Source organism: Hipposideros armiger, unplaced genomic scaffold, assembly GCF_001890085.2.
Source record: "Hipposideros armiger isolate ML-2016 unplaced genomic scaffold, ASM189008v1 scaffold_780, whole genome shotgun sequence".
NCBI classification, from domain to species: domain Eukaryota; kingdom Metazoa; phylum Chordata; class Mammalia; order Chiroptera; family Hipposideridae; genus Hipposideros; species Hipposideros armiger.
Genome location: NW_017732130.1, coordinates 259195 through 282125, shown reverse-complemented (window position 1 = coordinate 282125; position 22931 = coordinate 259195). Strand labels below are relative to the sequence as shown.

Sequence of the window (22931 nt, the reverse complement as noted above, 5' to 3'; positions counted from 1 at the left end):
AATGATGTTTGTGATAAGGATGAAATTAGCATATATGTGAACATCGTTTAAAATCTAGCTCCCAGTTATCAGTTTGTGAGGGGTGTAAATGTCTAATTATTATTTTGCTTTGTACACCTGAAACTATTAATAATAATAATAATAACAACCTATCTCTCTAGTTCCTGAAATAGTTATCTCTAGTGTAGAGCTAAAGAGGTAAATGAGTAAATTTAAAAGCATTTGCAGAGCCACGAAAAATAAAACACTTGTATAAAATGATTATATATAATTGATTAGAATATTTAGGTTTTCAAAGCACACAGTCCTTTTTTTTTAACGAATTGGCTTAATGTATGTGTCCAAAAATACCTGAAGTCCTATATAGTGATTGAAGGATTCTTTAGTGAATACAAGTTATAATTTTATATAAAAGACAGTTTTATATATACATACATATGTATGCATAGATGTGCACACACATCATCATATAAACATATATATGTATTAATTATAATATAATTAAAATTATGAATAAAAATGTGCTAGTGCTTCTTCCAGGCCTTTGGAACAGCCATTTCAAGTGAGACTCTTAAGCTTAAACTTTGTGGAAGCCCCTCCTTTGCCTCTTGCACTTATCATTTCACTACAGTTGTGTGTAATAATTATAATGAAACAGACATCTTGCAAGACTTAATATTTACTCCTAGACAGAGCTGCTGGCTCTACTTCCTTTCCTAACCTGTGGCATGGATTTTCTGGACCCTTGAGCAAGATCAAAGCAGTCAGCTTCTTGCTTATTCTCCAAGGCCCTGACCAAATTCCACTAACTCTTTAGCATTCAAGGAGGTTCGTCATTAACACACAAAAGAAAGAGATTAAGAGAACCCCCATTCATCCCTCTGAGGACTGCAGAATCACCACAAGTCTTCTGCACTCTCCAGATTTCCACTTTGCCGTTCTTCCATCAGAAAGCTTTCAAGTTAATTATACCCATAGGTCGGGGATCATTAAAAGGCTTGGCTCTCTCTTCTTTTATAACCCTTTGCTCTGCTACTAAAGATCCTCACTACTTGTAAATTAGCTAGGAGGGTTAAGTAGGGGCTGCCTTTTCAGTCTCCCTTGGGGTACAGCGTTCTCTTTCCCTTTAGTTTTGTAAACACTTGGTTGATTCTCATGTCTGTTTACTATTTGGCATCTCTTTAAGAGAGCTGCCCTTTTCCATTCTGTTCTGGAGGACAAGATTATTTTAGAAGAGTGTTTTAGACCTCTGGTCTCACAATTTCACAGATTTGTAGTTGAATACCAGTTCCACCTTTTATTAGCTGCCTTTAAGCCATCTAACTTTTAAGCAATGGTCCATCATTTGTAGCCCAGATTAAATGTATTAAAAACAGGACTACCAACAGCTCCCTTTATTAATTGAGATAATGTGATGATACTTGCAACATATTGAAACTGCTCTAACCAGACAGAGATATATGAGCCAATTGTTTTCAATAAAAGTTATTGGCTATTTTGGATAATTTCTAAGTTATTGCCATTTTTTTAAAAACTTGATATTCTAGTAGGATCAACAAATCACTGACACACTTCTCAATTGGTTAAAACAACAAAAGATTTCAGAAGTACTGTTTAATATCAGCTACCTAATAGAGCTTCAAATTATGAAGTAGTGAGATAGCAATAGTCTCCCCATGTACAGATGAGAAATTTAAGACATGACCAGGATTACACATGTTAGTGGCCAGATCTCTAATACATCATTTGTATGATTTTATGCCAATTTATTTATTTATCCTCGGAAACAGATTTATTTCTCTTTCTCAGGATCCCCTTTGCTCCAAATGAGTGGTGAGTGGGTTCAACTTTGATCATAGCATATGGTTGTATCCTAGTTGGTAATGACAGAACTGTTACAAGGAATCACTCATAATAACAAAGTCTGACAATGAGTTTATTTTATTTATTTATTTATTTATTTATTTATTTATTTATTATTTAAGCAGATTCTAGACTCCCCCTAGCAACTCTTCAGAAAATACTCATAAACTGCATCCACTTTAGTAATGTCACAGTTTGTGATCTGTATAATACAGGAGAAAATAGCAACATGTTAGCTGTTTTTCTGTCTCCTCTGCAGGTCTACATTGATGAAGGGATAAATAGACTTCTCAGCTATCTTTTAAAAATTGCATTCTTTTGTTACTATATTTTGCAAATATACATTATAAATCCTATGTAAGGTGTTAAGCCCTTAAAAATTTACTGAATGAGACTTTTAATACTATTTTTGTAAATGTAATTTAAATTATTTTCATATAAATATAAAAATTAATCACAGGAATTGTGGGGGGGGGTTGTTTGTTTTGGGGTGGTTTTTTTTTGAAATTGAGAGTCATTTTCTTTGGCAGTTGATTTTCCAAATCAAAAATTCAGATACACAGAATTAAACATTTGAAATTGGGATCATCATAGCCTTGTTGTCTATTAGTTAGTTTGTTTTTTTAAATTATCATAAGGATGGAAGTGTGTTAATTTTAGTAAAACACATATTTAGAACCAGAAATTCATGAAGTTCAAGAAGTTCATGGGCTAGAAATAAATAAATGTCTTTACATGATATGATGCTTTGTCATGTGGAATTTTCTTTCTTTCTTTCTTTTTTTTTTTTTCTTTTCCCTTAAGGGATTTAAGTTGAAAATACCAATGAGCTGAATCTTCAGGGAAATAATGAATTTCCAGGAGAGAAAACTTTTTTTAAAAAGCACTAATATTTAGACATTAAAAGAAAAATTAGTCTACTCATGAAAATATTTCTAGCAGCCAAAATTTTGGCCTAATAATTTATTTGTTAAAGATATTTCTGGTCAAACTAATTCTCATTATTGATTTTTTTTCTTTATTTTATTGTTAGTTTCAGGTGTCATTATTGATTTTTAAGTGTATTACGATGCATGATAGATGGAGTACAAGAGATTTAGCCTGAGCTTGTGTAAATATGTTCAGATTTCTTCCCTAATGAAGACACCTTAAAAATGGTTGTTAGTCAAAAAGTTTCTCACTTGACTATAACTTTCACTACTTAAAAATAAATGTAAGGGCCGGCTGAGTGGCTCAGTTGGTTAAGAGCTCGCTCAAGAGTTTGAGCTCTGAGCAACAGCAGTTCGATGTCCTGCCTGAGCTAAGCTGCCGCTGAGGGGCCAACAGGTGGCAGGATGGCTAAGCTTAAAAAAAAAAAAAAATGTAATTATCAGTAACTCTTGGCATGTCACAGCTTGGTATTTTGTATGAAAAAAATTTTTTATCTCAAATATTTTGCACAGTGAAATAAACAGTAATTCTATAAAAGTTCTAAGAGGCATTGGTCTCAAAGAAAGAATATGACACGTCCCTCATATACTATCCAGAGATATGTCCATAGGGTTGCAATAACAATTCTCTATAAAGATCAATTTCTCCAGTTTTTCTCTTGAATGAGTACAAATTAGAGCATGAAAACTTCAAAATACACTTTGAAAATCTATTTGATGCAATTATACTACCATGTTGCTTTTTCCACGTTATCACATTTCAAAGTATTTTTATGTTAATCTGTCTTATTTGGTTGTTGATTTGGGATAAAGGCTGACTAAACATTAATTTCTAACCACTTTCCATTTTTGTTTGCCAGTAATTTTACACGGATTCCACATTTAGCAGGAACAGAAGAAAACTTTCAGCTTGCAATGCAAATTCAGTCCCAGTGGAAAGAATTTGGCCTGGATTCTGTTGACTTAGCCCATTATGATGTTCTGTTGTCCTATCCAAATGAAACTCATCCCAACTACATCTCAATAGTTGATGAAGATGGAAATGAGGTAAAAAAAAAAAAAAGAAAAGAAAAGAAACTCCCCCATCTATTCTTTTCAGATACCTTTTTATGAAAGAATGTCCTATGCATCTCCAATTATTGATATAAATCAATATTATTGAAACTCATTACCAGTATCTATTTCCTTAGAATGTTTGGATTTAATGTGATATTGGAAAGATTCTGAGAAATTAATGCTTGAAAACACTTGCATTTTTAAATTTTTATTGTACATTCATGTCAAATATATTATTAATAGTGGACTTCTAAGCAACTGAAATAGATACATTTTTGATAGGTTCAGACTCTCAAAGATACCGCATAGCTTTGGAGTTGCTAGGAAATTCAGAGACTCAGTGTGTTGTTTGAGCCAGAAGTTTTTTATTGGTACTTAATGATTATGTCTCATACAATCATGTGTTCAGCTCTATGCCCAGAACTTGGATATGGGCATTTGCAGGGGAAGAGAGTTTGGAGAGAATGTCTATAAAATGATACCAACTCTAAAGAACTGACAATCTTGTTTGCAAGTTAGGGCACATGAGGAAGAAAAGACAATACAAGAAATTGAGGTATTTCTTATCGTGAAATATATTCAGTATGAAGGCTCATAAAATATAACATATATTTAGTCCTAATTAGCATACCTTAGTTTTAGAGCTACCATACCTAACTATTGGGTTGTCGGAAAAGTCATGACGCATTTTTTCTGTTTGCATTGCAAAAATGAGTCATGACTTTTCCAACAAACCAATAAAATAGCCACTTTCAATCTAGGTAGCTTCCATCAGTCCTTTTTTTTATCTGGGGCCTCTAAATTATATATAGCTTTAAATATATCTAGCTTGATCAGTGACCAAGCTTGATCAATATTGATAATAAAAACTATACATATACTTAAACCTCTGTCTTGAGCTATCAAATTTGGGGATTATCTATGAACAATGAGGAAACTAGCAAACTTTCATTTCTGTTTTCCTTCTTCACTTCCCAATTTTGACTACTTTTGCTATTATTATTTCATTTCATTATTTTTGCCATTATAAGCATTTATGAAATCCCTAAAGCTTGTCACATAAAATAAGCAGATCCTGTAAAAGTTTCATTTTGGAGATTTTCCTGAATTGTGTTAGCTACCTAAAGCTTCTTAATTTTTAATAAGTTATATCACTAGTTCATTTTCATTTTCATCCAAGTTATACCTGCACATAATCATACAGTTCTCTGCTAGATTCCTTGGTTCCTCTGAATTCCCTTTTCCCTGAGACACACACACTATTTAACCATGAGTTGATTCTTTTGCTGTTTGCTTCTATTTCCTTAAATAACATGGTTATATTACTTGTGTTTCAGATTCAGGCATTATCTTTTGACATCGTGACAGTTCAACTCTATTTTCATTTTTCTATCCCAACTACAAACACTCTTACTCTCTCCTCATCTTCCAGTGCAGTATAATGATTGTGACTATTCACAGATGAGATATGTTTTAAACTAAACTGTTAACCCTCCTGCACAACACAGACAGGCTCTCCCTGCTGCAGGCAACAGGTATGATTAGTGCTTTGTAGCTTCTACCAGACATATTTTAAATATATACTGACACATTATTTTACCTTTGTTGATGTAGAGATAACATAGCATAGAGACTGAACTATAAATTGCCTTTATTTATCCAAACAAGGAAATAAAAATTTGTAAGCTGAAATTGTTTTAGTTGTGCTCAGAAGATCTAATTTGAGGCTCTATTAGTGAATTTTGGAAAATGAACAATGCTCACTGTTATAATAGTCTACCTTTGATAAAGTCACCCGCCCCCCCAAAAGTTATTTCCTTGACCTTGAAACACTTTTGCTAGTTGTGAGAATAACTCATAGACTTGCTTTAAAATTCACATGCTCGGTAGTGCTATAAAATTGAAGATCAGTGTAAAGGCAAATCAAGTTGAGACAAGCTTGAATACTCCTTTTGCTGAAAGACTTGCTGATAATGACTTTGTTTCTAGATGGATTATTATTGCAGTTTATTATAGTTTCTTTTATAATGTTTCCCAGTGATTTAGATAAGTTTGTACCCTATTTGGATCAGAGAAAAATGGAAATAAGGGATATGTGAGGGTTTTTGTAAGGTAGTAGTTGATTTGGTTTCATTTTAGATTCTGTCAACCTCAGAGACATAGCAAACGAGTGCTCTAGTTAGTACAATAAAATGTCAGCCCATATTCACTCCCCAGCTCCCAACACTCTTTGTCCTACTGCACTGGCCAGGACTTATAGCATAATATTGAAAAGAAGTGGTGATAGCAGATATCTTTAACTTGATGGGAAGTGTTTCACCATGAATTTTGATATTTGCTGTAACTTTGTTAAGCAGGAATTGGATCTTTCAGTTTCAAAAAAAAGAAGCATTAGGGGAGGAAAAGGAAAAGTAAAAATCATATAATAAGGTAGAAGTGACCTGAGTACTATACATCAGTAATTACATAATTATAGAATTATGAATTCCCTGGGGCAATTTTTTTCCCCTCTACCATAAGCCATCACGTTTTGTGGGACAGATTTATTTCTATTTTATCCTTAACCCCAAAGGATATTGTTCTTTGAAGACCCAGCTTTTATGCAGGTGTCTCCTGTTAGGCTCTATTATTTGCACCTTGTCTGGACTTGTCTTGTAACTCCTGGGCCCCTCCCAGGGAGCCCTAAGCTTTGAAAGACCCAGCTAAGGCAAAAGCAGATGTTAGTGCTAATCTCAGAATTCTTGCTTTCATGTCTTTTTTTTTTTTTTTGGCTTCTGATTATTTCTTTTCTTTTTTTTTTCCCAATTCTGTGATGCATTTAAAAATACCAGAGGTACCAAAAAATGTATACAAGTGGACACTTTGGTCAACATTGCTCAAGCAGTAGTTTGTCGTAATCAGAAGTGTCTGGATGCTGATGGTAACCACTCTGAGCACCTCTTGTAATTGCAGAAGTCAAACGAGGCTTGTATTCATCTTTTGTTATCGGTATATATTGAGTATTGCAATTTTAATAGTGTTTTTCTTTCTTAAAATGAGTATACTTTTTTTGGCACCCCCGGTAACATTTTATGTTTGGCTCAGTGTTTTTAGTTCTTTTCAGAGTGAATGTTCTTCAGTGTGCCTGGGTACTATCAGTTATGGACCCCTCTAAAATGCAGTTTTTATTGAGGTGAACTTAATATTTAATTTGCCCTAAGGAATTATCTTAGCATTGTTGTAAGTGGGTAAGATTACTATATAATATTACTTTTTATTTGGGAAATAAAATTTTCCTCCTAAATCAAAGCTGGTGCTTATAGAGCCTCTCTGGGTTTTTAGTTTATTCATCTCACGGAAGCCTCACAGCTTCTAGCAAAGTTTGGATATGTATTCTCAAAATACTGAAGGATTGATGAACCCTCTATTGACAAAAAGATCATACACACTTTTCTTTATTTGATAGTAGTAATAAAACTTGACCTGATTTACTTCTGATTATTGTATTTTGTTTCTCTAGATTTCAAACACATCATTATTTGAACCACCTCCTCCAGGATATGAAAATGTTTCAGATGTTGTGCCACCTTTTAGTGCTTTCTCTCCACAAGGAATGCCAGAGGTAAAAATCTAATACAGTAAAATAAAAATAACAATCAGAATCCCCTCATACATGCAGGCAGTAATTAAAGGGATATTGATATAATCCAAATTCACCTTTTTTCCACACTTACGAAATTACAGTTCATTAGTAAGAAAAACAATTATTTTGTGTTCACAACATTTTAAAGATAAAATGTACTACAGTGAGATGCAGAAATCCAAAATGTACATTTATTGACTTTTGAGAAATGCATATACCTGTGTAATCCAAACCCCATCAACATATAAACTATTACCATCACTTCAGAAGGAATCGTTGTACCCCTTCTCAATCAATTCCACACACCAAAGGTACCATTCTTCTGATTAGATTTGTCTATTCTAGAAATTCATATAAATGGAATCGTATATCATGTATCATTTGTGTCTAGTTTCTTTCACTAAGCATAGAGTCTGAGATTCACGTTTTAGCATTTATTATTTGTTTCTTTTTACTTTACTAAGTAATTTCCATTTTACAAAAATACTATATATCTTACTGTTGTTGTATAGCACTTATTAATTTTCAATGAATTTGAATAAGAAGTGTTATTGCCATTTTCAAATACAGAACATGAATGTCCAGCCTAGAAAATTTTATGTGGTTTACTCAATAAAGCAGTATGCGTAACTGTCATCTGAAATTTTACAGTCAATCCCTAAATTCTTGCATGATACTTTGTTTTTTATAAGAAAGCTAAATTTGAAACAGTTGAATATAATTTATTAATATCTTTTAAAAACTTATTTCTCCTACTATAATATTTCACATTAAGTAAATTCAATTTCAGAGCTTTGAGTGTAGGTGCCTAGGATAAATTCACAACAAATTGCTATTTGACAGTTGGGTGTATTGAAGTATTACTCAAAAGAGAGGTAACGGTTTGGGCTATGATTGAAAACATCCTATGTAAAAAATTTGCATTTAAATTTGAATTTATATTTAAAAATCTATCTTCATCAATCATGATTTATAAGGATGTTTTAATATCAGGCAATGCCATATTTTTTAATAAGTAAGGTAAAAAATCATTATTTTTACTATTTTCAAAAACATTTGATTTATTAACTTATTTATAATTTAAAAACTTCACAAACTTAGAATAGAAGAATATTTTCTGTTGGTTGTATGAAATTTACTCCAAATGAATAATTAATATTATACTTGATATAATATTAGAAAAAATTCTCCCTAAAAATTGGCACATAAATAGAATGCTGACAATTATTTAATAATTTCATAATTGACATGAGATAGAAATAAGGGGTATAACAGTTGGAAATGAAGAGATAGTGTATTTTAGATGTCAGGTGCACTGAGATCACTCAGGCTAAGGCACATTACTATCATGGGCCCCTGTAAAATCCCTAATTTATTTCCTTTCCTTTAATCTCTCATCATTATTCTCAGTCTCATTCCTCTTTTTTCCCACCCCATTTATATCCTTAGCTATGTAGGAAGGTATGACAATTAAGTTCGCAAACTTGTTGCAATGCTGTTACTAACCTTTTTTGATATCAGAGGGATTATTCATTATGAATTTGTACCAACTGGACAAACAGTTAACCAAGTTTACTATTTGGAAGTGCTGAAAAGGCTGCATAAAAAAGTTAGACTGCCTGAACTTTTCGCCAAGAATTCATGGCTCTTTCATCACAACAATGCACCAGCTCACACAGTACTGTCTGTGAGGGAGTTTTTAGCCAGTAAACAAATAACTGAGGGCCGGCTGAGTGGCTCAGTTGGTTAAGAGCTCGCTCAAGAGTTTGAGCTCTGAGCAACAGGGTCCCCGGTTTGATTCACGGCCTGAGCTGAGCTGCCGCTGAGCTGCCAACCAGTGGCAGGATGGCTCAGCTAAAAACAAAAAAACCCCAAATAACTGTATTGGAACACCATCCCTACTCAGCTGATCTGGCCCTCAATGACTTCCTTCTTTACCCGAAGATAAAGGAAATGTTGGAAAGAAGACATTTTGATGACATTCAGGACATCAAGGGTAATATGACAACAGCTCTGATGGCCATTCCAGGGAAAGAGTTCCAAAATTGCTTTGAAGGGTGGACTAGGCACTGGCATCAGTACATAGCTTCCCAAGGGGAGATCTTCGAAGGTGACCATAGTAATATTCAGCAATGAGGTATGTAGCACTTTTTCTAGGATGAGTTCATGAACTTAATTGTCAGACCTCGTATGTATTCTTGAAAATACATGGTTTTGTTTTATGGTGGATGTATTTTAGATTTATATAAATAGTATTGTATTTTAGCTCTTATTTGATCTCTTACTATGTTTAATCAAAATCTATCCGTATTTCTTTAGGTCAAGGTAGTTCATTATTTTTCACATCATTCTATGTTGAGTGCTCACCACATATAACTTAACCATTCTTTCAGTGACAAACACGTGGTTTGCCTCTAAATCGGAATTACCACAGTGTTGGAGTGAATATGCTCATACATGTTTCCATATAGACTTACAAGGGTTTCTATGTGAACAATAAGCCAGGCGTGGGACTGCTGGTTTGTAGGGAATACTTAATTTCACGATATCCAGACTGTGGCCGTTTATTACTCCCACTGATACTGTGTATGTGTTCCTTTTTCCTCCTATTTTTATTAACAGTGGATATTATATAACTATAAGATTTGTCCATCTATATGTTTTATTGTGTTTTTAATTAATTTATTTAATTCAGATTTTTTTCATTACAAACAAGGTGCTCATCTCTAAATATTTATTAGCTATTCTGGTTTTTTTTCCATCTGAAATGATTAATTATAGCTTTTTTCCTTTCCTGTTGAATTTCCAGCCTTTTTCTTATTAACTTTAGGGGTTTCTTGAATATTTTATTTATCCCATATAGGTTTAAATATTGAAAATACCGTCTCCTAATTTTCACCTATTTGTTTATATTACCTATGTTGTCCTTTATTGAAAATAAATCTTTAATTTTGATATTGTCTAATTGATCTCTATGATTACACTTTGGATCTTCTTGATTAATTCCTTCCTTCATTATTTAAAGTGATACGTCTGTATAACCAGAATATACAAAAAATACTAATACATCTTTATTTTTAAGCATTGATATTACCAGTTGTGAGTTAAATATATATATGGACAAATAGTATATAATAGCAGAAAATATAACAAATAAATTTAATTTAAATAGCCATAAAATATAATATACACTTTAAAATTACTAAAGTTAAATGAGCATGGACTAGTTAAAGAACACTGAAACTTATTGAGCAGTGAAAATATTATGTACAAAGAAACAAATTATGTTTCTGGATGGGAAGACAGAATGTTATAAAGAGAAACTTATACCCACATTAGTTGTGGGCTTACTATATAATTTGTTAAATCCCTAAACTAATTTTTAAACTTTGACAGAATGTTTCCACTCATAAGAGAGCCATAGAGATTATTAACTCACATCTTTCAAGAAGGCTTAAACTATTCCAGATTCGTGGGAAGATAGAAGGAGCATGTGGTTCTGCACGGGATTGTTGTTTGTGTTCAAGTATTAGATGAGTTTTTCTGAGTGGTGTGCTTCATTTGATCACCTGTAACCCAGCCAGTGGAGTGTTCATTCTTTTGAAAATTATGCATGGCTGTATGTATAATATCTTTCAGATATTTCACTATAAATTATCTTTGGCTCTACATCTGAATCCAAGTGTGAAATTACTCGGTTTTGCTTTAGCCTACTTGAAGTTAGCAATTTGACAATATCCATAAAATATTGTCTAATCTAGGGGTTCTCAAACGTCAATATGTATCAAAATAATCCAGAGGGTCTGTAAAACTCAGATTTGAGTTCCTGCTTCCTGAGTTTCAGTAGGTCCTGGGAAAAGCCTGAGAGTTTGTTTCTAACAAGGTCCGAGGTGATGTTGATTCTGAGGGTTTAAGGACCAATTCTTTGAGAACCACTGGTCTTGCCTCTCAATTCTGTCTATTAACAAGATCAGGAAAATGAAAGCTTGAAAGTTACAGAAAATTCTAGGTTAACAGTACAAGAGTGTATTTATTCCCAGTCATAGAACAATGATACAGTGTAAATTTTACAAGAAGGTCATTGTCTGAAAACAAAGCTTTTTTCTAACTCACAGCGACAACGTGCATATCTATCACACTTGTTTTCATTTTCAAAGTCTACTGTCATTTTTAAAATAATGTCTTCTCCAATCCCTTCTTTGTCATAATTTGTTTTGTATGGATTGCAGATTATTTGAAAGATAACTACAATTTACAGACATTTGAAAGACTAGTCTCCCCAAAGTTGGTGATATTAAATAGGGATAAATTTCAAGTAGCACACTTTCACTAAAATAAAATTCACTGAAATCAAATTGGCTACTCTGTATTCACAGTTAGAATAAGAGTGAACTCCAGAGGTTGCTAACAATGATAAATGAGGCATACAGTGCTATCATTAATAGTGCATTAATATTGATTGGTCTTTGGAAGACATACAAGAGCTAAAAGTAATCCTTTTACTGAAGCAATAATTCAAATATCACCTTCTTAATAGACTTTTCTCTTTTAATTTAAAATTGCACCTGCCTGAGGACCAGTTCACTGTTCGCCTACCCTATTTAAACGTTTTTGAATTTTTCTACAGCACCGGTCATCTTTTAATATGCTGTATAATTTACTTAGTTATTAACTTTACTCTCTGTTCTCTTATCTCCATATGAATGTAAGTTCCTTCAATGACAGGGATACCCCTAATTCCTAGAACACTGCTGGACATAATGATACGTCTTCAATAAATTTGTCAAACGGATCCTAGAATCAGCTTGGAAACAACTTTATTTTACTGTCTGTTATGAAATTGTTCATATCTATGAGAAATGTAGTAAAAGAGGGAAACAATAAACAAAATAAAATTGTAGTATATTAGAAATTGTCCAGGGCAGGGGCTTCAAACTAGGGTGTATGAAGACTTTCCAAAGGCAGGCATGGGATTATTTTAGAGAAATGAGTTGCACCATCAACTTCTCAGCGTAGTATTTCATGAAATTGAGAACTAGACTGTGGTGAGGTCCTGCTGATACGATATTCTGTCCCAACCTTCCTACTTCTAGTGATTTTTCTCTTATTTTATGAATGGAAGATATCACCCACCCATCCTAAAACAATATAAAGGGCATCTCTGAGTTGTAAAAAAATCTCTGGGGCTCTAAACAAAGAGATGATAGTGAAAAATTCTAATAGCTGGGTAACAAATGATTTGGGAAGTCAAATGGTTTGCAATGGAACAAAATTAAAGATGAGCCTAATTGAGTTTTCAGCCGATATCATTACAGTTAACTCGGATAATAGATTAGCGTATGATTTTGGGGTTGTAATGTGGAAAGAATTTAAATAATTTAGTGAAGATTTCATAACAAAACTTTGTTCATTCCTATCCCAAGATTTCTCAGAACTTAATGTCTAAAAACAAGGAATGTGACTAGAACTGAGGCTGAGTGCTGTCTCATTCTAGAAATACTTTACTCACTTATAAATGACCTAATGTTTTAACATTCCATAGCATTAAGAGATGTATTTCATGTAAAATTGTATGCTAAAGTATTCTTTATAAAATTTGTACTGATGTTATTAGACTCAATTTGATACTAATAATTACAATAACTTACTCCTGAAAAATGTTCTTAACACATATAGCCATATTAAAAATATAAATTTTTTAAACATTTAATTTATATATGTATTATTTATTTATTTAAAGATTTTATTGGGGAATTGGGGTTTGAGAATAGCCCTGGGGAATTGGGGGATGGGAACAGACAAGTTGCTGTCCTTTTGTTCTTCAGTCTAGTGGAGGACGTTGCTTCACTGGCCCAAGTTGGCACCATCATTGCTTTCTTCCCGGGCGAGGCAGATCAGTCGCTGGCTTCTGGATGGCTGCTCACGCTGGCTGCTGGCTACACACAGTAGCCCATGGCAACCCACTGCAGCAGGGGCTGCAGCCTACTCATGGCAGCCCAGCTCCAGGTGGAGCTGCTGTTCAGCATCTTAGCTGCGGAGGGCAGTGTGACTGGCCCTCATATGTGGGATCTGAACCGGAGTCCTCTGGCATCCCAAGCCAGCTCTCAACCAATGCACCACTCAGCTGGCCTTATATATGTATTCTTAATTAAGGGAGGCTTGATAGTGATTAATGAAAGATTTTCAGGGCCGGCCGAGTGGCTCATTGGTTAAGAGTTGGCTTGGGAGCATGAGCTCTGAGCAGCAGGGCTGCTGGCTTGGATCCCACATGGGCCAGTGATGTTGCTCCCTCTACAGCTAAGATGGTGAACAACAGCTTGACCTGGAGCTGGGCTGCCATGAATCGCCAATGACGGCATAGGCTGCACTGGGGCTGCAGTGGGGCTGCAGTGGGCTGCTGTAAGCTACCGTGAGTGTCCAGCAGCCCCTGTGAGCTGCCATAAGCTGCCATAAGCGGCCGTCCAATGGCTGGCGACCGATTTGCCTCAGCCAGGAAGAGCGCAATGATCACAATACCAACATGGGCCAGTGAAGAACAAAAGGACAGCAACTTGTCTGTTCCCCTTCCCCAATCCCTCAATGCTGTTTCCTCCCCTAATTCCCCAAGAAAATCTTTAAAAAAAAAAAAATTTTTTTTTTCAAGCATACCCAGATCGTAGATAACAGAAACTGAAATGGAATTTAGAGTGCCAGATGTTAATTAAGAAGTGTTCTCTTGGGATCAATATTTGTGGCAAGGAGGGAAAGGAAGCTGAATTAAGCAGAGGGAGAAGTTTCATCTCAGTGACGGTTCGGTTCAAGGACACCTTCAGTTGACCCAATGGTTTGTTATGCGGCCAAGACTGTATTGCAACTCAGAGAGATTATAAAACTTGCACATAATCATAGTAATGATATGAAACCAAACCTGAAAACCTGTGATATTACCTGACCTTTCTTCCTTACATAGTGGTTGTGAAGCCCCATTAAGCTACTATTTCTGAATGTACTTCAAAGAGAAGAAAGCTCTCATCAAGGGCTTCTTAACCTAGGGGACCTGGACACCTTCAAATTGCATGCAGCAATGTGTATATGCATATACTTTTTTCCCTCCCTGGGGAATGCTTCTACATAACCACTGTAGAGGAAACAGATATAAACAAAACTTACTGTTAAATTCCTACGTCTCTAACCCCGCTAATTGCCTTTCCAATTCAAGTTCATTTCGGCCTTGAATCTCTTATCTGAGGCTACTGCTTTTTCTGACCCTCCTGCATGTGCTTGCGTCTTCTTCCCTCTTTCAAAGATGTGAAATAATCGTCCTGCAGGAAAACCTCTTGTGTTTCATCTTACTTGCACTAAGTCATTCGTGATCTCAACAGGGTGATCTAGTATATGTTAACTATGCACGGACTGAGGACTTCTTTCAACTAGAGCGAGACATGAAAATCAATTGCTCTGGGAAGATTGTAATTGCCAGATACGGGAAAATTTTCAGAGGAAATAAGGTAAAAACCGTTTTTTGGTTTTGTGTTTTTTTTTCATTCTCCACAAATACAAAGTTATATTGTATCTTATGTATGTAGAACCATGTACTTAAAACTTTCTGAGGACCATTATCCTCTCCTATCTGTAACATGCCCGCCTTATAGGGAGGACACCTGTACGAGGTTATAGATGGGGATTTCACATTGGCTCATTGGAATTGGCCAGCGCAGAAGTTCAGGGAGAATAGAGCAGATTTTTTTCCATGCCTACAAATTATGCCTATGGTCTACAAAGAAGCATGCATTGGATCTGTTGTTAACCTTCAGTAGCTTTGTTTTAAATATTATCTTTGAAAATACTTGCTTAACTAAATTTTAAATATGAATTATTATTATAGACAATGAAAGAAACCAGTTTATACCCACATAGCAGTTTTTAAAGTTAGCATCACTTGATTTGTTAATATATATATATATATATATATATTTTTTTTTTTTCCCCCCTTGTGAAATTAAATTTCAGAAATATTCCATTTCAACCACAGAAGAAATTGGAATCTGGCCTGTGGAGCCTACTTCCTTATTGTGCTTCTGGACTAGCGGAAGGAGGCAGCAAGCCCGTGCTACCACTAATGTGTACATTTTCCAAATACCCCTGCTCTGAGGGATGGGAATTCTTTAGAGCTTAAAAAGAAAAAGCCAGTTCTCTGTGAGATGTCCTTTGTTGTAGGCCTAATGATAAAAAGATACAAAGTTTGGTTACTTATTGAAGTGCAATTTTGAACATTGAAAGGACCAAATTAGGAACAACCAACCTGAAGTAAGAAAGACATTGTGTTTTTCAGGTTAAAAACGCCCAGCTGGCAGGGGCCAAAGGAGTCATTCTGTACTCAGACCCTGCTGATTACTTTGCTCCTGGGGTGGAGTCCTATCCAGATGGTTGGAATCTTCCTGGAGGCGGTGTCCAACGTGGAAATATCTTAAATCTTAATGGTGCAGGAGACCCTCTCACACCTGGTTACCCAGCAAATGGTGAGTGATCAGGTCTTAATTATCGCAGGAAACATTTTTAAGTTATTTTATTAAAGGACTTCCTTTGACAACAAAGTTTGTCTTTTTATTATTCTTTGTGCACCTAAGAATTAAATTCAGGAGTTTTGAACTCTAAAAATTATTGGTTCGGTTCCGTTATTTGGAACAGTTGGGCCTAGTGAGTGTTGGAATTCAGACATTTTCAGATATTTAAAAGTAATATGGTGCATATACCATATATTGCATAACACATAGAAGGTGGGACAGAATACAGGAGGCAAGCATATAAATATGTTTACAGCAAAATGTATGAATAATCATACTAAGCTGAGGTGAAGAAGTAATATAAATAGCTTTGTGTCTGCTTGTGTCAGATTTTGCTGTCAAATGAATTTATGTCAGATTAGGTGTTGTTGCCAAGTAAATTACCTCCAAACTTAGGGTTTTCAGAGTTCTTAGATTTCCCAGCTGTGGATAAGGGACAGTAGAACAGAGGTTGTACAAACCCCTGAAATGGCACATTTAGAATAGAGCCCAGAAAATGCTTATTGCATCTTTACTGTATAAAGACAATAGTGATAATTTTCATGTAGTGTTTCCTAAATGTCAGCTCTTCACATGCATTAACTATTATTATCTCTATCTGACAGGAGGAATGTGAGGTTAGGAGAAGTAAGCAGTCTGTTGCAGATTATCACCCCCACTAAATGAGCTGGGCTTCAAATTCAATTAGTCTGGCTCCAGAGTCCACCTGCTTGTCTGGTGCTGAAATGCTCCCTTGTAAAACTGTAGATAATTAACAAAGGAAGCTAATTTATTTTGAATGTACTCAGCTATATTTGATGACATTTACAAAAATCTGTGATCATTTGGTTTGTGTGGTTTAAAACTAACTGAGATGTATAACTTGGACAAAATAGGTTGCCAAAGTATCTGTGGCATTTTTATAAGCATTCTTTAGTTTTTTTTAAATCAAATTGTAGATTTTGCTAAAGCTTATGTACTTTGGCTTTGTAAAATTTTTTGGAACATAGTACCTTGTCATAGATTATTTGTTTAAGCAATACATGTTATCCTGTAGTAAAAATCACATAAATATACTTGAACTTTACTTACTTCACCTTTTTATTTCCAAGTTAAAAAAAGAAAATACAACTACTCTTAAGCTCTGTTAGGTTATGCAAAGCTAAAATTATGAACATAAAATGAGGGGGGAAAGTAATGTTATCCCTATGGGGTTTACATTTATTGAATTCCTTTTTTTGCCTTATTCTTTATTCTTTTTTTAGAATTTGCTTTATATTATGAAATAGTTCTAACATAAACAGTGTACTATATATAATACATAACATATATAATAGATAACATATAATACATAATAGAGATAATTATCAACATTTTGTCAATCTTGTTTCATCCCTTCATCTACCTATTTATTTATTTATTTATTGTTATTACCCTACAGAATTTTTAAACAAATTCCATGCAACATATTATTGTTATTTTACCCATGAAAAGAAAAAAAAACTTCTGCAATAATGTAATAAAAAATGTTCACAGTAGATAATTTAAAAATTTGGAGAAAAAAATGGAAAAATCGCCTTTATTCTTAAATCTGAAGAAATGACAGAATACATGTTTTTATTTTGAGATAGAGTTTACATGCAATAAAGTGCACAGTTCTTAAGAGTTTAGTTCAATAAATTTTTAAAATTGAATACACCTATGTCACTCAAAATAAAATACAGGTCATTTCCGTGAGTCCAGAAAGTTCTTTTGTGCTCCTTTCTGGTCCATTTTCACTGCACCCCTCAGAAGCAACCACTTCCTGATGTCTATCACCACTGATTAGTTTGCCTGGTTTTGACCTTCATACAAATGCAACCAGACAGTATGTATTCTTTTGTGCTTTGCTGTATTCATGCAGTATAATGGTTTGAAATTTATCCATGTTAAGTGTTTATTAGTAATTTGTTCCTTTTAATTACGGAGTAGCATTCTATTGTGGGACAATACTACAGATTATTTATTCAGTCTGCTGATGACAGACACCTGGACCGTGTCCAGTATTTGGCTAATATAAATACAGCTGTCATGAAGAATTTTGTACAGGTCTCTTTGTGGACATATGGTATGTTTTCATCTTTTTTGAGTAAATACCACAGAGTGGAATTGCTCTGTCATAGTGCGTATGTCTGTTTAACATTGCTTTTCAAAAGTTATCCAAAGTGACTGTCTAATTTTACACTCTCACAAGCCATGCATGAGAGTTCTAGTTGCTCCACATTCTCACTAACATTGGAAATTGTCAGTCTTTTTATTTTAACAACTCTAGTAGATGTGATATAAGAATATGTTTAACATGACTTACAGAGAACCTTTTGAAAAGGACCAAATTTTTACTAGAAGTCCGTTCAACTTTTTTCAGAATATGCTTATAGACGTGAAATCCCAGAGGCTGTTGGTCTTCCAAGTATTCCTGTTCACCCAATTGGATACTATGATGCACAGAAGCTCCTAGAGTAAGTTTGTAAAAAACAAACAGATGGCATAATTCTCTTTATTGGCAGTCTTCAACTTTTATGCTTTTATCTCCAGTATTTGATACTGAAAATCTCTTGAGATGGGAGAAGCATCCAATTTTATTACCATTTTGTAGAATAGTGGTTCTGTTCTGGAATTTACTTTATATATTGGTATCTAGTGTGTGACAGCTGTGAAAATGAGTCCTTCAGATCTCCAACTGCAGGGAGCATAATTGATCAATTGGTCCAGCCACGGTGATTTGAAATGCATCACCCTGTTTGTGCCAATGCCACACTTCCCACAGATGCTCCCAGTCAGTGACGGAGTGTGTCAGGGATACTAAACCAGGCCCATTACTGGGGAGCACAGGACTTGTCCGAGGGGAAATTTTGGCTCAAGACTCCCTGACAGCCTTGCTCAACTAGATGCCGCCACCCGACGCTTTTTTCTTCCTTCCCTTTTTCTTTACCCCATATATCAGGCCTGCATTGCAGTCTGGTGGCTTTCTTGGCCTTTGCCACCTCCCTTACTATTTTCCTCAGAGGACTTTCCACTAATAATTCTCTTACTCATCTAATCCTCTTACTGTCTACTTCTTGGAGGAGCTAGAATAACACACTGAGAGAGCGACTTCCGTTTTGTTTTCATTTCTATTCCTCTTCCCCCTCTGCTTTCATTATTGAAACCTCTCCAAGTGTGTTATTGCTTAATCTGACATTGGAACTCTTCCCCCTTTCCTGCCCTGCTTTCTCCCAACTGCATCCTTTCTTCTCCATTATCCTTTAGGAGGGGAGAGACCACAGCCCCTGGCCAGTTGGTTCCTTCTCTTCTTGGAGTTCAAGACATTCTCAATCATTTATTTTGGTATCTATATGGAAACTTTTTATAACCTAGTTCAGTGCCCTTGTTTTTACAGGTGAGGCGACTGACATCAGGGAGTTAGAGGGATCTCTCCAATTTAGGGGCAGATTAAGGTATCCTGGTCTTTTTTCTTGGGGCCTCTTAGCTTTACCACAGGGTTGGGCACGTTTTGAGGGCACCATAGATTATGCATTTGTCTAAAGATGTTTATAAATTAAGTCTAAATATTCATGATACTTAAAAGATGAAAGTGATTTTAGCATTACTTCTAATAGTGGAAAACTATAAACTACACAAATCTTCAATAATTAATAAGTAGTCAAATACATAACCAGCTATGATAGTGGTTGAAGCCATTAGAATACCTGTTATAGGGCCGGCCGAGTGGTGCGTTGGTTGAGAGCTGGCTTGGGACGCCAGAGGGCCCCGGTTCGGATCCCACATATGAGGACCAGTGACACTGCCCTCTACAGCTAAGATGCTAAACAGCAGCTCCACCTGGAGCTGGGCTGCCATGAGTAGACTGCAGCCCCTGCTGCAGTGGGTTGCCATGGGCTACCGTGTGTAGCCAGCAGCCGCTGTGAGTGGCCGTCCAGAAGCCGGCGACTGATCTGCCTCGCCCGGGAAGAGTGCAATGATGGTGCCAACTTGGGCCAGTGAAGCAACGTCCTCCACAGCTAGACTAAAGAACAAAAAGGACAGCAACTTGTCTGTTCCCCTTCCCCACTTCCCCAGCGCTGTTCCCATCCCCCAATTCCCCAACAAAAAACCTTTAAAAAAAAAAAGAATACCTGTTATACAAAAATATTTAATGATATGGAAACATGCATATTCTATACTATTAAGTGAAAAAGCAGATTTCAAAACAATATATAGTATAATTACAATTATGTAAAAGGAAATACATTTACACAATTCAAAATTCAAAGGGTTATACATAGAAACTTACCCTCTTACTCATTTCCACCCCAAAGGCATTCAGCTATTAGTGTATATTATAAAAATATTTTATGTATTATCTAGCATATGTATTTTCTTTTTCACTTGCCTCTTGTAACTTTTTTGCATACTTAATTCTTTGCTGTTTTGACTATTGATTATGCTTTTTTTAACCAATGTAAAATGCCCATTCATGTTACTTGATCCTTTTTGTCTGAAATTTTGTGAGTAGATAAATACATTTGATGCTATATTACTTGAAATTATGTTTATTAGCCAAACTCCCTAGTGAGATAGGAAAGAGGAAATTAAGCATTTACTCCTGATAAAACATTTAAAAACAGAATATTATTTCTAATTAGTTTTTTGTGAGAATATAATCTTACCAATTGTTTTAGTATTGGATTTGCAGTAGATTCTAGGTCAAGGTGAGCTGTTTACATTTCCTCAAATATGTAGGCAGGCAACAAGCACTTGTGAGTCGGCACAGAAACAGGAAGAAACTGCAGAGAGTGCTACACGGCAAACCCTAGCGTGTGACCAGAGATGATGCTATAAAAGACGGATTCATGTTTTCTACTTTCCTAAGTTTGTCTTGAACCACATTCCTTTATCTGCTGGTATTTAGCAAAAGTACCTTTGGTTTCCATGCACAAGTCAAGAAAAAAATCAATCCATGTTCTTAACAGTACAGTAGACCTGCAAGAACCCCACCATTTCATTACCATAACTCTTTCTCAGTCTCCTGATGAGAGACTGGTGGCAGGTACTGGCTGGTCTGCCTGAATCTTTCTACCTTTCTGAATTCAAAAATAGAAATAGCACGAAGCTTTTAGGGGCTGCTGAATGAAATGAAATCTTTTTTTGCTCTTCCTTTCTCTCTAATCTACTTGTGTGAAGGTACTTGCTTAAGGATGACCATATACATATTTTGAATACATTTATTAGTGGGAGAAATAACAGTGGAAAGTCCCAAAGAGTTTGACATCAAGCTCTCTTCAGAGCACGCGCTGGAGAGCACTTTTCACATTGTTTATGCTTGGAAACTGGTAACGCAGTCTGAATTCTTAACAAATATTTGAATCTCAGCTATACCACTTATTGGCTTCATGACTTTGCTATGTTACCTAATCTCTATAAGCCTCATGCTCCTTGTCTGTGATGTGGGGATAATAGATCTGACTTCGTAATGGTAGTAAGCATTTAAATGGCATATCATATGCAAAACATTTTGCACTATCCCTGATTCATAGAAGCTCTTATGAGTAGTCACTCAAGAAAGCAAGTTCATTGACATTTGAAATGATAACTTCAAAGTTTTCCTTCAGCTAATAATACTTTTTGTGTTCAACAGAAAAATGGGTGGGTCAGCACCACCAGATGGCAGCTGGAAAGGAAGTCTCAAAGTGCCCTACAACATCGGACCTGGCTTTACAGGAAACTTTTCTACACAGTTAAGAGACTATTTTTATTTTAACTCTTTACAGGGAGGAAAATTTTTCTAATAAGAAAGCAATTGTAGAGGATGACTGAAAAAGTAAAACCTACCTAGGACAAGCAGGAAACAAAACACAGGCTGAAGAGGGGATTAACTTAACATCATTATAACTGGACAGTTGGCCAATGTAATTTTTGCCTGTGTACCTTTAAGATTTACAAATTGTGGTAAATCTGGGTGATAACCTGTTAAGCAGTATTTTTCAGATGTGTCCTTCATGTTTGCATTAGAAAAGTCAAGATGCACATCCATTCCAACAATAAAGTGACAAGAATTTACAATGTGATTGGAACTCTCAGAGGGGCAGTGGAACCAGGTAAGTTCATCATTAGCTCAGCAAATATCGAATGAGCAACTTTTCTGTGCCAGGTCCTGTCGAGCTCCGGGACTATCAAATCAAAGCAAAGCAGCTTTCCCCCTAGTGGAACTTACATAAACGCAAAAAAACATAAATATGAGGTAATTTTGTATTGTGATACATGTAGTGAAGAAAATAGAAGTAAATGGTGTGGGGTAGGTGGGTCAGATGACCAAGGTTAGTGATAAATTACACGCTTTACTTACAGGATCAAGGGGCAAAGGGCAGGGAGAGATGGGTTTTAGGTGTTCTCAGTTGTCTGGATTTGTTTACCACATATTTTGTGTGGGAAAATACCATCATGATACTATAAATATATATAATAGATAGCACTCTTAAAAAATTCAAGTAACTCAGGTAACTCATAGCTTTATTTTCCATTGAAGTTGATGAAATAGTATATAGACATATGATTTCCATAGGATTCCAGGTGACCTGGGGATTCATATATTTTATAGAGTCTTATTTGCTTCATTATGTTCCAGTTCCTTAGAAATTATTTGTTTATATATTTCTGACTAAAACAGATTCAGTTTAATTGCATATTTTTCTTACAAGCAGCCACTGGTTTCGTTCTGTAATGAACAATGTTTATATGCTTCCAATGAATACTAAATGATATATAACTGGATATTGGGTTGTCAGAAAAGACATGACACATTTTTGTAATGAAAAACATAGAAAACATATGTCATGAGTTTTTCGACAACCCAGTATTTATTAAATCTTACTGAGTGTGCTAAGCATTGGGGATAGAGGGATAAAAAACGACACAGACCAG

The 22931-nt window shown here is 35.2% G+C and overlaps 1 protein-coding gene across 1 annotated transcript in view; it reads left to right on the top strand.

Moving 5' to 3' along the window:
* FOLH1 (folate hydrolase 1) overlaps positions 1 to 22931 on the top strand; it is a 46741-nt gene that overhangs the window by 3377 nt on the left and 20433 nt on the right. The window contains exons 3-9 of the mRNA XM_019628304.1: positions 3653 to 3839; positions 7348 to 7449; positions 14832 to 14957; positions 15782 to 15968; positions 18397 to 18490; positions 21649 to 21747; positions 22023 to 22108. Coding sequence (XP_019483849.1) covers positions 3653 to 3839; positions 7348 to 7449; positions 14832 to 14957; positions 15782 to 15968; positions 18397 to 18490; positions 21649 to 21747; positions 22023 to 22108 — 881 coding nt within the window. The remainder of the gene's footprint in view (positions 1 to 3652; positions 3840 to 7347; positions 7450 to 14831; positions 14958 to 15781; positions 15969 to 18396; positions 18491 to 21648; positions 21748 to 22022; positions 22109 to 22931) is intronic.